This window comes from Etheostoma spectabile, chromosome 2 (assembly GCF_008692095.1).
Source record: "Etheostoma spectabile isolate EspeVRDwgs_2016 chromosome 2, UIUC_Espe_1.0, whole genome shotgun sequence".
Taxonomy (NCBI): domain Eukaryota; kingdom Metazoa; phylum Chordata; class Actinopteri; order Perciformes; family Percidae; genus Etheostoma; species Etheostoma spectabile.
In genome coordinates, this window is record NC_045734.1 from 2,100,180 (window position 1) to 2,115,757 (window position 15,578).

General features: G+C 43.8%; 1 protein-coding gene across 1 annotated transcript in view; it reads left to right on the forward strand.

Moving 5' to 3' along the window:
- Positions 1-15,578, forward strand: part of LOC116695521 (glycine receptor subunit beta) — a 38,557-nt gene that overhangs the window by 3,939 nt on the left and 19,040 nt on the right. The window contains exon 2 of the mRNA XM_032525826.1: positions 6,574-6,697. Coding sequence (XP_032381717.1) covers positions 6,579-6,697 — 119 coding nt within the window. The 5' untranslated portion in view covers positions 6,574-6,578. The remainder of the gene's footprint in view (positions 1-6,573; positions 6,698-15,578) is intronic.

Here is a 15,578-nt window from a genome sequence, read left to right on the forward strand (position 1 = left end):
CCTTGGTGTTCTCTCGATGACCTTCATGAGGTAGTCACTTGAAATGGTTTTCACTTCACAGGTGGGCCTTATCAGGGTTAATTAGTGGAATTTCTTTCCTTATTAATGGGGTCGGGACCATCAGTTGTGTTGTGCAGAAGTCAAGTTGATAAACAGCCAATGGCCCTATTGGACAACTGTTTGAATTCACTGAAACTCGCAAATTAAAGCAAATATTGCGGAAACTTGAGAAGATTTGGCATTCCACCAAACTAGAAAATTCTTGTTTAATTTGGCAAGATAGTCTTAAAACGTATAGGAAGGCCCTCCGTAATGCCAGAGCATCGTACTACTCGTCGTTTATGGAGGAAAATAGGAACAACCCCAGGTTTCTTTTCAGCACTGTAACAAGGCTGACGGAAGGTATTCCCATAGCCCTTAACGACTTTATGAGATTCTTCAATGATAAAATTGTGACTATTAGAAGCAAAATTCACCAAGATCTGCCTTTACCTGACTTATCTCTAAACTCAGGAACCTTAGAAACAGCTGTAAAACCAGATGTATGTTTAGACTGCTTTGCTTCACTTGATCTTTATCAATTTAATTATATTATTTCTTCATCTAAACCATCAACCTGCCTCTTAGACCCCATCCCGACTAGGCTACTTAAAGAAGTTTTACCATTAGTCAACACTTCTCTACTAGACATAACCAATCTATCTTTATTAACAGGCTATGTACCACAGGACTTTAAAGTAGCTGTAATTAAACCTCTTCTGAAAAAGCCCAACCTTGATCCAGATGTTTTAGCCAACTATAGACCTATATCCAACCTTCCATTTCTCTCTAAAATTCTTGAGAAAACAGTCGCCAAACAGCTGTGTGACTTTCTGCATAACAACAGCTTATTGGAGGATTTTCAGTCAGGATGTAGAGTTCATCATAGCACAGAGACAGCACTTGTGAAAATTACTAATGACCTCCTAATTGCATTAGACAAAGGACTTATCTCTGTACTGGTGTTCTTAGATCTTAGTGCTGCATTTGATTCCATTGACCATCATATCTTATTACAGAGATTAGAACATTTAATTGGCATTAAAGGAACTGCTCTAAGCTGTTTAAGTCTTATTTATCAGATCGATCTCAGTTTGTTCATGTTAACAATGAATCCTCCGTGCACGCCAAAGTTAGTTATGGAGTCCCACAAGGATCTGTGCTCGGTCCAATCCTGTTCACTTTATATATGCTTCCTTTAGGCAATGTTATCAGGTAACACTCCATAAACTTTCATTGTTATGCAGATGATACTCAATTATACCTATCAATCAAGCCGGATGAAACTAATCAGTTAGCTAAACTTCAAATGTGTCTTCAGGATATTAAAACCTGGATGACCTGCAATTTTCTTTTCTTTAAAGTTATTTTTTGGGGGTTTTTTCCCTTTATTAGGCAGACGAAGATGTGTGAAAGGGGGAGTGACATGCAGCAAAGGGGCCACAGGCCGGATTCGAACCCGGACCCACTGCGTCGAGGAGTAAGCCTCTGTATATGGGCACCTGCTCTACCCACTGAGCTATCTGGGTGCCCAACCTGTAATTTTCTAATGTTAAACTCAGATAAAACTGAAGTTATTGTTCTGGGGCCCAAGCACCTCCGTGACGCACTATCAAAAGAGATAGTTACTCTGGATGGCATCACCCTGGCCTCCAGCACCACTGTGAGGTATCTTGGAGTTATCTTTGATCAAGACATGTCCTTTAATTCTCACTTAAAGCAAATTTCAAGGACCACCTTTTTTCACCCACGTAATATTGCAAAAATCAGGAATATCCTGTCTAAAAATGATGCAGAAAAATTTGTCCATGCATTTGTTACTTCTAGGCTGGATTACTACAATTCTCTATTATCAGTCTGCTCTAAAAAGTCCATAAAGACTCTTCAGCTGATCCAGAATGCTGCAGCACGTGTTCTGACAGGAACCAGGAAAAGAGATCACATCTCTCCTGTTTTAGTTTCTCTGCATTGGCTTCCTGTAAAATCAAGAATAGAATTTAAAATCCTTCTTCTCACCTACAAAGGTCTTCATGGTCAGGCACCATCTTATCTTTAAGAGCTCATAGTACCTTACAACCCTACAAGAGCACTACGCTCCCAGAATGCAGGGTTACTCATGGTTCCTAGAGTCTCTAAAAGTAGAATGGGAGCCAGAGCATTCAGCTATCAGGCTCCTCTCCTGTGGAACCAGGTTCCAGTTTGGGTTCAAGAGGCAGACACCGTCCCCACATTTAAGAGTAGGCTTAAGACTTTCCTCTTTCTCAGATCTATCTATCATATAATCAAGAATATAATAAAACTAGAGGGAGGCAGGGCATACAGCCCGATCCGGTTGGGGAGAGTTCTAGCCTGGCCAGGTTCCTCTCTTTACCATGTCTCTCTTGGTTATGCTGTAATAGTTTTAGACAGCTGGGGACTTCCTTTGACACACTGAGCTCCTCTCTCCTCTATCTTTCTATCTTTCCATTTATGTGCATCCATGTCCCAGAAATGCTTGTTACTAACTTAGCTCTGGGGAGTCATTCCCCGGAGTCCTTATGTTCGTTTTCGCCCAGCATGTTTCCTTGGATCAGGGAGGCTCCAAAATCATGGTAGCAGCTGTCGCCATGGTCCTCCTACACATTCTGCGATGCCATGTTCATCTTGCTACACTCTGCTGTGCCCTGCTACGTCCTGCTGTGCCTTTTAATGCAGCACAGTGCCCTGCTATGCCATGAACTACTACAAAGAACTGCTACAAACTACTATTTTTTAATGACTGTTATTGCCACTCTTCATTCTAACCCCAACCGGCCCGTCAGACACCACCTACCAAGAGCCTGGGTCTGTCCGAGGTTTCTGCCTAAAAGGAAGTTTTTCCTCGCCACTGTCGCACTGTTGCTTGCTCTGGACGAAACTACTATAACTGTTGGGTCCTTTTAAATACGGGAGTGTGGTCTAGACCTACTCTATCTGTAAAGTGTCTCGAGATAACTCTTGTTATGAATTGATACTATAAATAAAATTTAATTGAATTGAATGTTATGGCAAGAAACAATCAGCTAAGTAAAGAGAAACAAGGGGCGCCTGTGGCTCAGTGGTAGAGCGGTTGCCAGCCAATCGGAGTGTAAATGTGTGTGAGTCTGATGAGCAGTTGGGACCTTGTATGGCAGCCTCGGCCACAGTGTATGAATGTGTGTGAATGGTGAATGTTTCCTGTATGATGTAAAAGCGCTTTGAGTAGCCGTTAAGACTAGAAAGGTGCTATATAAATACAGCACATTACAAGGATTGTGAGTTTAACCCAAAGCGGGCGCCAAAAATACCATAAGTATGTACCGCAAAAGGTGGATCGAATTTCACCAAAATTGGTACACAAGGGCGGGTAGTAACCATAATCTGAAGTGTCATTTTTATTGGTGCATGTGGGCTATTTAGCAGTATATTAGCTAATTATATACCTCATCCATGATGACATGTACAGCCGCATGTCATTCTTCCACCTCTGGTTGTCAGGGGGGTGCCCAGCTAATGATGTGGGCCCCCCCCCAAGGAAATTTTGGGGGGGTTGGGGGAAAAACCTGGTCGGGGTTTGGGGAGACGAATTCATCCCCCTTTGACCAGGCCCCTTAATCAAAAATTTGACCCGGGTTTTAATAAACCCAGTGTCTGCCCCCCGACTCAGTCATTTTAAAACAAAGTTTTAACAAAAAGGCCTATACTTTAAACTAATTTTGGGAAATTTAAAACTACCAATTTTCCAAAGAAGAAAAAAGAAAAAGGAGAATTAGATTTTGGGGCTATTAATATTGAATTACTAACAACCTTCCCAAAAATTTTCAGAAAGGAATTGTCCGGTACTTTTGTAAGATTTTTTATGCTGCATTCAAAAACCATTGCCCTACCATCCTTAACCCGAACTTTAAAAATTTAGTTGGGGATTAAAAAAATCACATTCCCGCGGGTTTTTAAGGGCCTTTTTTATCGTTGATCCCCTTATTAGTTTTTCCCTAATATAAAGCTTCCCTACAATATTTTTAGGAAAAACCTCAATTTCCCTTTTTTGTTAGGGGGAATTGGGCTCCCAATTTTACCCACAATCAGCCAGACGAAAACCCGTTTAGTTAGCTAAATTTAGCATTCATTAAGTATTAAAATAAAGGGTACCTTCAAATTTTTTAATTTTAAAACCCCATCTCTTTTAAAAAATTTCCCCGGGAAACTCTTTCTTTACTATTTTTCAGGGGAAATCGGACGCTGGTGTGAATATCGTGCTTCACAATAAAACAAAAATAATAATTTTTTGTTTCTCTAGTAAATTAAGGAATTTTAAATCTAGATTGGTGGGGATCAATCCAAACTTGTGAGGGACAATCTAGACAAGGGTTCCCCCCACGTAGGGAAGTCTTATCGGGGTGTTTTTTTCCTTCCTACGCATTCGTTAAAAAATCACTGTGTTTAGGTTAAATCACCACAAATTCCCCCGTCTTTTTCCCTAAGTTTTAAACCCCTTTTCCCAAAAATGGGTTTTTCCCGTTCCTACGACACCTCCGGGTTTTTGGGCCCTCAGTCCCAGGGACGAAATGGGGTTGGCGGGGTTTGTTAACGATGAACAAAAGGCAAAAAAAAAACAGGGGGGTCAGGAAAAATAGCCCAAAATTTAGCGCCCAAAATTTAGGGCAAAACGGAAACTAATCATAGAAAAGTAAAACTTTCACTTCTAAGGAGAAACACAGCCGGGCCCTCCCGCTGACGAAAAATCACAGGGCAAGACAGCACGGCTCCGTCAAGTCGGGGAAATAAATGAAGGGTTTTGTTAGAAACAAAGGGGGTTTTTTTTTCTATAGGGGGAAAAATTTAATGTTTTGGGGGAAAAAAGGATAAAAGGGGGTTTGGGCTAGGGGTTTCCGGGGCCCCCAGAAAGGGGTGGGGCACTTTTACTTTTCATTTTGAAAGCATTCCCCGCATTTTGGTTTATGGGTTTTCCCGAAAAATATTAAAATCTTTCAAAACCCAATAACCCAAAAATTTTAAAACCCGCTACACCCTTCCTTTATTTTTTTTCAAAAAGGTTTTCTTTTTTTACAAATTTTCCCCCCTCGCTGAACCCGAAATTCCAAAAAACCTTTTTTTTCCACTGCTTTGACTGCTCCAATTTCCTGGATTTGTGGCTGGCTACCGCCATCCCACTTTTTTAACTAGTTTTAGGGTCCCCTCTTCAGCCTATTAATTACCAATTCATATCTAAGCTATCTGAGCTGCTCACCTCTGCCTGCTCCAGGTCCCCTTCCACACTCCTCCTTGGTGACTTTAATATCCATGTGTACTCCACCGACTGCACACTAGCCACCAAATCTCTATCTCTACTGGACTGCCTCAACTTCACATAGCATGTCCAAGGTTCCACCCACACCAGAGGTCACACATTGGACCTTGTGTGCTCTACCGGCGCTACACCCCTCCCTCTATAATGCCTGGACCTTGCTGTCTCTGATCATCATGCTATCCTCTTTGCTCTCTCAAAATATCAAATTAGTGAGCACCCTAGCTCTAACAAATGTGTTATCCACCCACTTGGCCACCAAAACAGCCCTGACCACGGTGGATGCCATGGCAGCCCACTATAACACTGCACTGTCTCTAAGCCTAGACTTTCTCGCCCCCCTTAAAACTTGTACGGTCTCCTTCACCTGTTCTGCTCCTTGGTACACCGCAGAACTTCGCTCCATAAAAGCCTCTGGTCACCGACTAGAGAGACTTTATAAAAGAACTGATCTCACTGCCCGCCTGTAGGCCTACAAAGGACATGCTGTTGAAACTATTTCCAAAGCCCTTATCGGCAACCAGCAAAACCAACCCCCACCTCCCACTCCGATTCAGCTCTGGCGTGCCTCAAGGCTCTGTGCTTGGACCCATACTCTTCACCCCTACTCATGCTCCCCCTTGTCAGATTATCCGGCAACATGGTCTCACTTTCCACTATTCAAACTGAACAGCAGTAACAGAAACAGTACCTCTCCAACCGCCTCCATCCATACACCCCACCCCAAAACCTGCGGTCCTCAGACGCTGGCCTGCTTTGCATCCCCCACACCAGACTCTGTACCTTTGGAGACAGAGCCTTTGCAGCCTCATCACTCTGGAACACCCTCCCAGCAGATAGCCAAAATGCAAAAACACTTGGACATTTAAAAAAAAAAACTCCGTTTTTTAAACTCTGTTTAAGGAGTAAACAACCTCATTTAGCTTCACCACAGTAATTCTGTTGTTTGGTTTCTTGAAAGGCTCTATATAAACAAAATAAAATAAAGAAAAACGTATTATAGTAATTTACAATAAAAACAACAGAGATGGAGCTCCCCTTAAAACAATGGGGATCAGTGTTTGGTTGTTAGGCACACTCAATTTCTCACAAAAAGTCATTAGAATTGATCATTAACTCTTAAAAGTTGTCAAATCTAGCAAAATTGCTAAATTGGCAACACTGTTAAGATACTTCTTTAATTATGTGTTACATGTACCATGTGTTACAGCCAGCTTTTAACTCTGTTTCAGGCACCATGGCTGCTGGATTGAGGCCGGTGATCTTGTTGCTGTCGTTGCTGTGTTGTTGGAAACTGACCATGGGCAAAGAAGGAAAATCCAAGGGAAAGGCAGGCAAGCAAGTCGTCTGTCCATCGTAAGTTCACATACTTTATCTCCAAGTTCATCTCAATACGTTACCATTTCTATCACCATTTTCTTACCAATGCCATATTATCATTACTACTGATACTGAGAGCAAGGCAATGCAAGGATATTTTTAGTTGTTTTCAACACAAGTTTTGTTTTTTCATTGTATCTTTATGTTTTCTGCAGTATTATAATATGCATAATCTTCAGGTTTAGACAAATACTGTTTTTCTGTTGTCTTGTTTTGTAATACTCATGTAACACTAATTAGTTTCATTGGCTACTTGGCTAATAATTATAATAAAACGGTTGCAACAACTGACCAATCATTAAATTTGTCAATACGTGTATAATAGCTAAGCCTAAAACTTAAAGCCACTGAGGGGCTGCTATATGGACTTAAACTTACCGCTCAGTAGCTTCCTGTTGAAATCACAGACTCCAATAGTTATTGTTACATTTTGATGGTCATTTATTGATCACAAAGTTCTTCATAAATCCATGTGTCCATTAAGCTCCATCAACAAACATTTCATCATCCATGTGGGGCACAGGGCTCCACTATTACAATAACATCTCCTGCTTTTAGATTTCTCTTTTTTTTAATTTAATTTTTGCCTTTCCTGCAGAAAAGGTATTCGAAGCGAAGATATTCTTACATTCTATATACAGATCATGTGATTCAAAGAATCCAGGTGGCAATGGTTGTTGTCCTTTCATTAGGAGAATATGGTTGGGAGTGAGTAGCTCAAGATCATGTAGATCATCTGACAGCTTGGTGATAGGCCGAGCATTTAAAATGGCCTCAGCCTCACACATAACTGTACTGCCCATCATCTTCCAACATCTGCTGATGAAGAACGAAGCTGAGAATTGTTCTTATCATGCGGATTACTTGCTCCCATAGGCCTGCGAGTCTGCAGGAGGATTAAAACACCCCCTGACTCTATGTTGCAGCAACATTTCTCATCATCAACTTCAGGCAGAATCCTCCCCTTTTGGCAAATCTGCCATATTTTGCTCCAGCATTCTGCCATTGTATGTTCTACAGAAGGAACATTCTGTTCTGATTTAGTAGGAAATATAATATTTAAATAGGGAACCATCACCTTATTGTGGTGGAGAGATTTGTATGTCCCTATGAACCTGAGAGCTGTGTTGTCTGGAGCTGTGTGCTCCTGGTAGGGTGTCCCATGGCAAATTGGTTTCAGGTGAGGGGCTAGACAAAGACTGGTTCATAAACCCCTATGAGTCATTGAGGAAGAGTTGAAGTTACCCCGCCCAAAGGAAGCCTGGGGACCCCATCAGTAGCCAGGCCCAGATGGGGGGCTCGTCAGTGAGTGCCTTGTGGCCGGTTTGCCACAGAGCGCAGCCGGGCACAGCCCGAAAAGCAATGTTGCACCTCCCTCTCCATCCCATGGGCCCACCACCTGTGGGAGGAACTGCCGGTAAGGTGCTGGCTCTGGGGAGGTTTGTCTCCTCTGACTGTTGTTTGTGCATATGCACCAAACAAAAGCTCTGAATATTCGGCCTACTTGGTGACCTTGAATGGAGTTCTTCATGGGGCTCCAGTGGGAGACTCCATAGTTTTGCTGGAGGACTTCAACACGCATGTTGGCAATGACGGAGAAACATGGTGAGGCGTGATTGGTAGAAACGGCTTCCCTGATCTGAATCCGAATGGTTGTTTGCTGTTGGACTTCTGTGCTAGTCATGGATTGGCTATAACAAACACCATGTTCCACCATAGGTATGCTCATAATGGCGGTTTTCCACTGCGTGGTATCTACTCGACTCGCCACGGCTCTACTCGCTTTTTTTGGTTTTCCATTACAAAAAAAAGTCCCTGGGACCTGCTACCAGGTACTTTTTTTAGTACTACCTCAGTCGAGGTTCCAAGCGAGCCGAGGTGATACCAAAAGGTGACGTGGTTACCTGCAGACTGCTGGTTGGTTGGAGAGAATCGTCACTTATGACCGCGTTGTTAGCAAACCAGAATGCGGAGTGTGTGTCCCAGAACAAACGGACATTTAAAACAAATCTAGCCGGACACCGACAGATTATCCACTCTCTGCACTATTCTCATCTTTTCAACTGTTCGGGGCTACTAGCGGCTTCATGTCGTTTCCAATATTGCACACTGTTACTTTAAAAAACAAGACAATATATATATATATAACAAAAGTTTTATTTAGCTTTTCAAGTAGCGCATCAAACCCTCCGTACGTCCCGGTCTTTTCCTCTGCACCCTGTGACAGTGTCCCCCCTGCTCTGGCTGTCCCAGATGCATCCCAGTCGTTGTCATAAGACTGTCCGTGACTCTCATACAGATTATAGAACCAGTAGTCAGAACCAGAGGTTTCACCGGTCGGACATCGCCCCCAGACGTTTCTGCGGCGGCGATTTTACAAAGCGTGAATGCTCTGAAACACAACAGTCCACATCAGTCATGTTGGTGTGTAATCATGGTTGTTCATTGTACTTTATAGCGTATATAAATACTGACTGCGACGCTGAACACATGCAGATGTTAGCTAACGTTACCAGGAAACTTAACTTACCCTGTTGTGTCGGCGAACAACGCTCATGTCGACGTCTCAACTCCTCAGAATTCCCAAACTCCCTTTTTTTTAGCGGGGTGATTTCTGTTGCTTCCTTCAGCTTCTTTGAAACAAAACATTTCTTCTGGCCGCGGCGAGTATGCCGACGTGCTGTTGTGAGTCGCGCTGAAAATTACGTCATCACGCGTTGCTATAGTGACCAGCCACGCTCAGGCTTTACGCAATCTGCAAAGGAAAACGAACATAGAATGGGCCGAGGCGAGCCGAGCCGTGCCGAGCCAAGCCGAGGCGAGCCGTTACCAGCAGTGGAAAAACGCCATTAGTGATCAATTTAAAATCGTTTTATCTGATCTTAGGCTGATCTTATCTATTGGACACTCGGGTGAAGAGAGGGACGGAGCTGTCAACCTATCACCATCTGGTGGTGAGTTGGGTCAGGGGGTGGCGGAAGACCTGGACAGATCTGGTAAGCCCAAACAGGTAGTGCAGGTAAATTGGAAAGGTCTGGAGGAGGCCCCTGTCCGACGGACTTTCATCTTACACATCTGGCGGAGCTTTTCGCACATCCCTGTGGAGGCTGGGGCCCTTGAACCCAAGTGGACAAGGTTCAAAGTTTCCATTACTGAAGCTGCGGCGGAGAGCTGTGGTCTTAGGTGCCTCAAGGGGTGGTAACCCATGAACACCATAGTGGACACCGGTGGTCAGGGAAGCCGTCCGACTGAAGGAGTCTTTCCAGGATATGTTATCCCAGAGGACTCCCTAGGCAGTTGCAAGGTACCGAAGGGCTTGAAGGGCAGCAGCCTCTGTCGTGAAAGAGGCAAAGCCGCGGGTGTGGGAGAAGTTCAGAGAAAGCTTGGAGAAGGACTTTTGGTTGGTACCAAGGTGCCTCTGGAAAACCTCAGTAGGGGGAAGCGGGGAACCATCCAAGCTGTGTACAGTAAGAGTGGCAAAATGTTGCCCTCAACTGAGGAGGTAATAGGGTGGTGGAAGGAGCACTTTGAGGAACTCCTAAATCCAACTAATTCAGAGGCTGAGCTGGCGGATGATGGGGGATTGTCGTCAATTTCCCTGGTGGAAGTCGCTGAGGTAGTTAAACAACTCCACAGGGGCAAAGCCATCCAGAAATGCTGAACGCTCTGGTGTGGAGGGGCTGTCTTGTATGGCATGTCTCTTCAAAATTAAGTTTGGGACGGTGCCTAAGGAGTGGCAGACCGGGGTGGTGGTTCCCCTCTTCAAAAAGGGGGAACAGAGGGTGTGTGCCAATTATAGGATTATCACACTTCTCAGCCTCCCTGGTAAAGTCTACTCCAAGGTGCTGGAAAGGAGGGTTCGGCCGATAGTCCTTCCTCGGGTTGAACAGGAACAATGCGGATTCCGTCCTGGTCGTGGAACAGCAGATCAGATCTTCACTCTCGCAAGGATCCTGGAGGGAGCCTGGGAGTATGCCCAACCGGTCTACATGTGTTTTGTGGATCTGGTGAACGCGAATGACTGGGTCCCCTGGGAGACACTGTGGGAGGTGCTGCGGGAGTATGGGGTGAGGGGGTCCCTTCTCAGGACCATCCAATCTCTGTATGACCAAAGCCAGAGTATGTCAGACTTGTCTCAGGTGAGGGTTGGCCTTCGCGCTTTGTCACCAATCCTATTTGTAGTATTTATGGACAGGATATCAGGGCCTAGTCGGGGTGGGGAGGGGTTGCAGTTTGTTGGACTGGGGATCTCATCACTGCTTTTTGCGGATGGTGTGGTCCAGATGGCATCATTGGCCTGTGACCTGCAGCACTCACTGGATTGGTCCGCAGCCGAGTGGGATACAGCTGGGATGAGAGCCAGCACCTCTAAATCTGAGGGCATGGTTTTCAGCAGGAAACCAATGAAGTGCCTTCTTCAGGTAGGGAATGAGTCCTTACCCCAAGTGAAGGAGTTTAAATACCTTGGGGTCATGTTTGCAAGTGAGGGGACCATGGAGCAGGAGAATGGCCGGAAAATCGGCGCAGCGGGTGGGGTATTACATTCAATTTATTGCACTTTTATTACAAAAAGAGAGCTGAGCCAGAAAGCAAAGCTCTCAATCCACTGGTCAATTTTTGTTCCTACCCTCACTTATTGTCATGAATGCTGGGTCATGACCGAAAGAACGAGATCCAGGGTACAAGCGGCCAAAATGGGTTTCCTCAGGAGGGAGGCTGGCGTCTCCCTTAGAGATAGGGAGAGAAGCTCAGTCATCCTTGAGGAGCTCGGAGTAGAGCCGCTGCTTCTTTGTGTCAAAAGGAGCCAGTTGAGGTGGTTTGGGCAGCTGGTAAGGATGTTTTCTGGGCGCCTCCCTAGGGAAGTTTTCCAGGCACGTCCAGCTGGGAGGAGGCCTCGGTGAAGACCCAGGACTAGGTGGAGGGAATTACATCTCCAACGTGGCCTAGAAACACCTTGAGATCCCCCAGTTAGAGCTGGTTAATGTGGCTTGGAAAAGAGAAGTTTGGGGTCCCCTGCTGGAGCTGCTGTCCCCGCAACCCGATACCGGGTAAACGCACAAAGATGGATGGATGTATGGATGGATGGTTGGTTTTAGCTATTCAACAGATGTGTGTGTATGTGACTGTTGTGGCTAACAGTGTTAGCTGTTTACAACATGTGTGTGCGTGTCTGGGGTGAATGTAAATGTGTGTGTAAGTAAGGTTAGTGTCAAAGAGGGGAGGAAAGAATGTTCTAGAGAAAGGAAAGACACTTCGGATCTTGATTATCGATAATGACCAGTCCTCTCATTCACCCATGTCTGGAACTAACGTGAAGTTAGGACAGACTCTGACATTTTTGTCTGAACATGATCACGTTCATTATTCAAGCTAAACAGCTGATTCTTCGCGGAGATAAACACAGTTCCGTCTGGTCACACAAGACAGGCTGTAATCAGACGGACCCACGGAGCCTTTTATCTCGCTCAACAGTAATTTGACTCCGTGGGCGGAGTAATGTCGCATTTACAGGTTTACAAGCTACAATATTTAACACGACATACCAACCATGCACCTTGATCAGTGGTGCCTTCACAGCAATTAATGGGACAAGGCGGTCTCCGTCAGATGAGCACCAATACCACTTATTAATCAGTTCACAGTTATATCGTAATACAGTTGCATTACCAGTTACTACACTCATAAACACACGTGCATGTTTTCATAAGATCCACGGTGCTTACAGCACCGAAATTAAATGTGAATTGTTTCTAAAATGGAAGTTTTGGCACAAGCTTGGGTGCTTACCTATTTCAACCAGTCTTGAGGTGGAAAGCAGTGATTTTCGTGTTTCAGGATGTTTTATAGTTTTGCCGGGTGCGTTAGAGGACTGTTAGCCAATGGTATTGGGACTTCTAATCTGGAAACACAGCTGGTATTTTCTGTGTAATAACCATGAATCAGTGGGGCAAAATGCAAAATTACCATCTATTTCTTTCTATTTAATCCTCATGTTGTCCTCGGGTCAAATTGACCCGTTTTTATATTAATGTTCTTTTTAACTACCTAATTGTAATTACCCAAAATAACATGATTGATTCCACACAATGCTCTTTGGGGTGATTTTGGTGGGTGGTTTTGAGGTGTCTTATTCAATTTTATAGCATTTGTATTATGTAATTTGACATATTTCAGTCTGTGATTATCCATCAACATACATTTAGTCGAAATAATTCCTAATTTCTGCTTTTCTAAACACCTTCCACCGTCAAGCCCAGGAGACTGGGATCATCGACACTCAGTTTTTTTGACTTACAAAGTTGGAAAGTGGGACATGAAGCACAATGACCAGTTACAGTCACGGACATAATACAATGATAATTGTAAAAACAATATAACTACATGAAGCACACCGTCAGACCAATATGAGCTATAAATCCTCATCAAAATATACATATTGCACGTCAAACTTTCTGACAATAATTAACCGAGCTATCAGAACAGTATGTCAGCCTCTATTTCACATACTGAGAATGCTAACAGAGGCATGTAACGTCTTGAAGCAGATAGTATGGAGAGATGATAACACAAACCATGAGGCTTCTGACTACATCCCAAGGTGCAAACCTGCTGCAGTTCCGCCTACATATATTACCCCATTATTATCATGTTATTACAATATTAATACAACTATATTATCATTACCCAGATATAGTATATTGTTTTTTTCCACATGTGTGTATGTTCCTTTAAGAACTGTAGGAGCTTTTCATCCTGGGATTACATTTAAAAGAGCAGTATGATTGGACCAATTTCAAAAGTATGTGTTTTGATTTGTGGCGTGGTTTTGTGGAATAGTCTTGGCGTATAGATCAATGTATAAATATAATTGTTTTACTATAGTTTTGAAAATACAGATTTGAGGACGGAGCGTGTAAATGGTGCTTGTTTTTTGCTTATAGCTTTGTAGAGTATGACATGAATTGGAGTAGTATTTTTGTATTATTTTAAATAACTGTTGTTTTTTTCTGTTTTAGTTTAATTATTGGATTGTGAATTTGTCTATGGTGGACTGGGGGTAGGACTTCCTAGGCTTCTTCCTATCCCTTTTCAAATGGGTCTAATGGGTGTAACCTTCCTATTTGGTTGTCTTCATATTTTATAATCAATAAAGATTGCATTCATTAGGTTTTGAACACGAGCAGAAATCTTAACTTGAATACACCTGACCTAGTCCGGGGGCCTCATGTCTTAAAAACTACGCAGAAAAAAAGACTATCTATGGATTTTTTTAGAAAACTGGGCTACACCAGGTCCTGGACACCTTTCCTTTATACATCACAATCAACATGAACTACGTGAAAGAGCCACTGACCCTGCAGTGTCTTCTCCCATCAATTACTATGCAAATAAATATCACAAAGGCTAATCCTGCAAAATGCAAAAAAAGGAAAATTTCAGACTGTGAGATCAAGGTGCTGATAACAGAGATGGAGGCAAGGAAGAATATTTTTGGAGGTCTGTCATCAGGTATAAGCAACATAAAATCGTCAGAGTGGGAAATTGTCACTAGGACTTTGAATGCAGCAGGTTCAGAGAACCGGACCTTGGCAGAAAAAAAGGTCAGTTTTGAAAGAGGAAACCAATAGTGTCAGCGCATCAACTAAGTGTTGCAGCTACAGGTGAGGGGTCGCAAACTCCGGCGCTCACAACACAGAATGGAAAGGTGGCTGCAATTACTCAGTAGTAGTAGTAATCTCAGGAATCCTGCGAGCATGTGAGAGGAACTCAGACATGTTGGTTACTCCTGTAAGTATGAAATATTTATACATAAATACACCACGACTCACACAGACACATTTACACAACAGTTAAAAAAAATAAAAAAAATACATTCAGTGTCAGTACACACACACAATACGCTTCCTAAACCAACTGTTGTAATGTAATTTATTGTCAGAAAATGTAGAACCTGAGAAGTCCGGCGCGAGGGAGACCCAGGCCAACCCGAGGAGGAGGAGAAGGGGGACCCATGTGAGACCAGGGAAGGGGAAAGTGCACACACTGGATTCGCCGGGCCACGTGCTGCTGCTGCTGAACCCACAATGCGGACTGGTCTGGTTTAAATGGTTTATTCCAAATTCGAAAAACTCAAAAATGGACGCTGGGTGTAGAGACAGGCAGTCAGGGTAGTGAGTGGTGGTCTGCATGCAGATTGGGGACAACAGGACAAGGCTGGTGAAATATGTTTTGCATTGTACTGTATAATTGACTGGATGGAAGGCCCAGGCAGTAGATCGATAGCACAGTTATAGGGGCGGTTAGGGGGCAAAGACAGGGCTCTCTCTTTATTAAAAACATCACATGTCATGATAACCAGGGGGCATTTTAGATACTTAGACAGATCAGGTAGAGAGACCTCAGCAAGAAGAGACGTTAAGAGCTCCACCTGTAGGAGGTAGGGGAGTGACACAGTTAGCTCCATCCCACAGTCTTCCTGTCAGTTAAGAGACTAGTCTATGTGCAGGTTATGTTGTTTAAGCCAGGGGTTCCCCAACATGCGTGGATTATTTGAAAATAAATGGTTTATTGGTGATTGCCAGAGATAAACCAGGGTTAAAGGAGAGGATTACCTTGGCAAAGACTTCTCTATACAAGGCTAGTGCTGGGATGGGTCTGGGAGCAGGCCAGCGTCTGAGGACTTCAGGTTTCGGGGTCAGGTGTATGGATGGAGGAGGTTGGAGAGGTACTGTGGAGATACAGGACTTGGGATCCAGTGAAGGTGGATGAGGGTTGGTGGGATATGCTGCCAAGTCTTGGTGTGGGTGAGGACCCTGGCGGGTGACTTTTGGACATACTGGAGCCTGTCTAGGGTTTT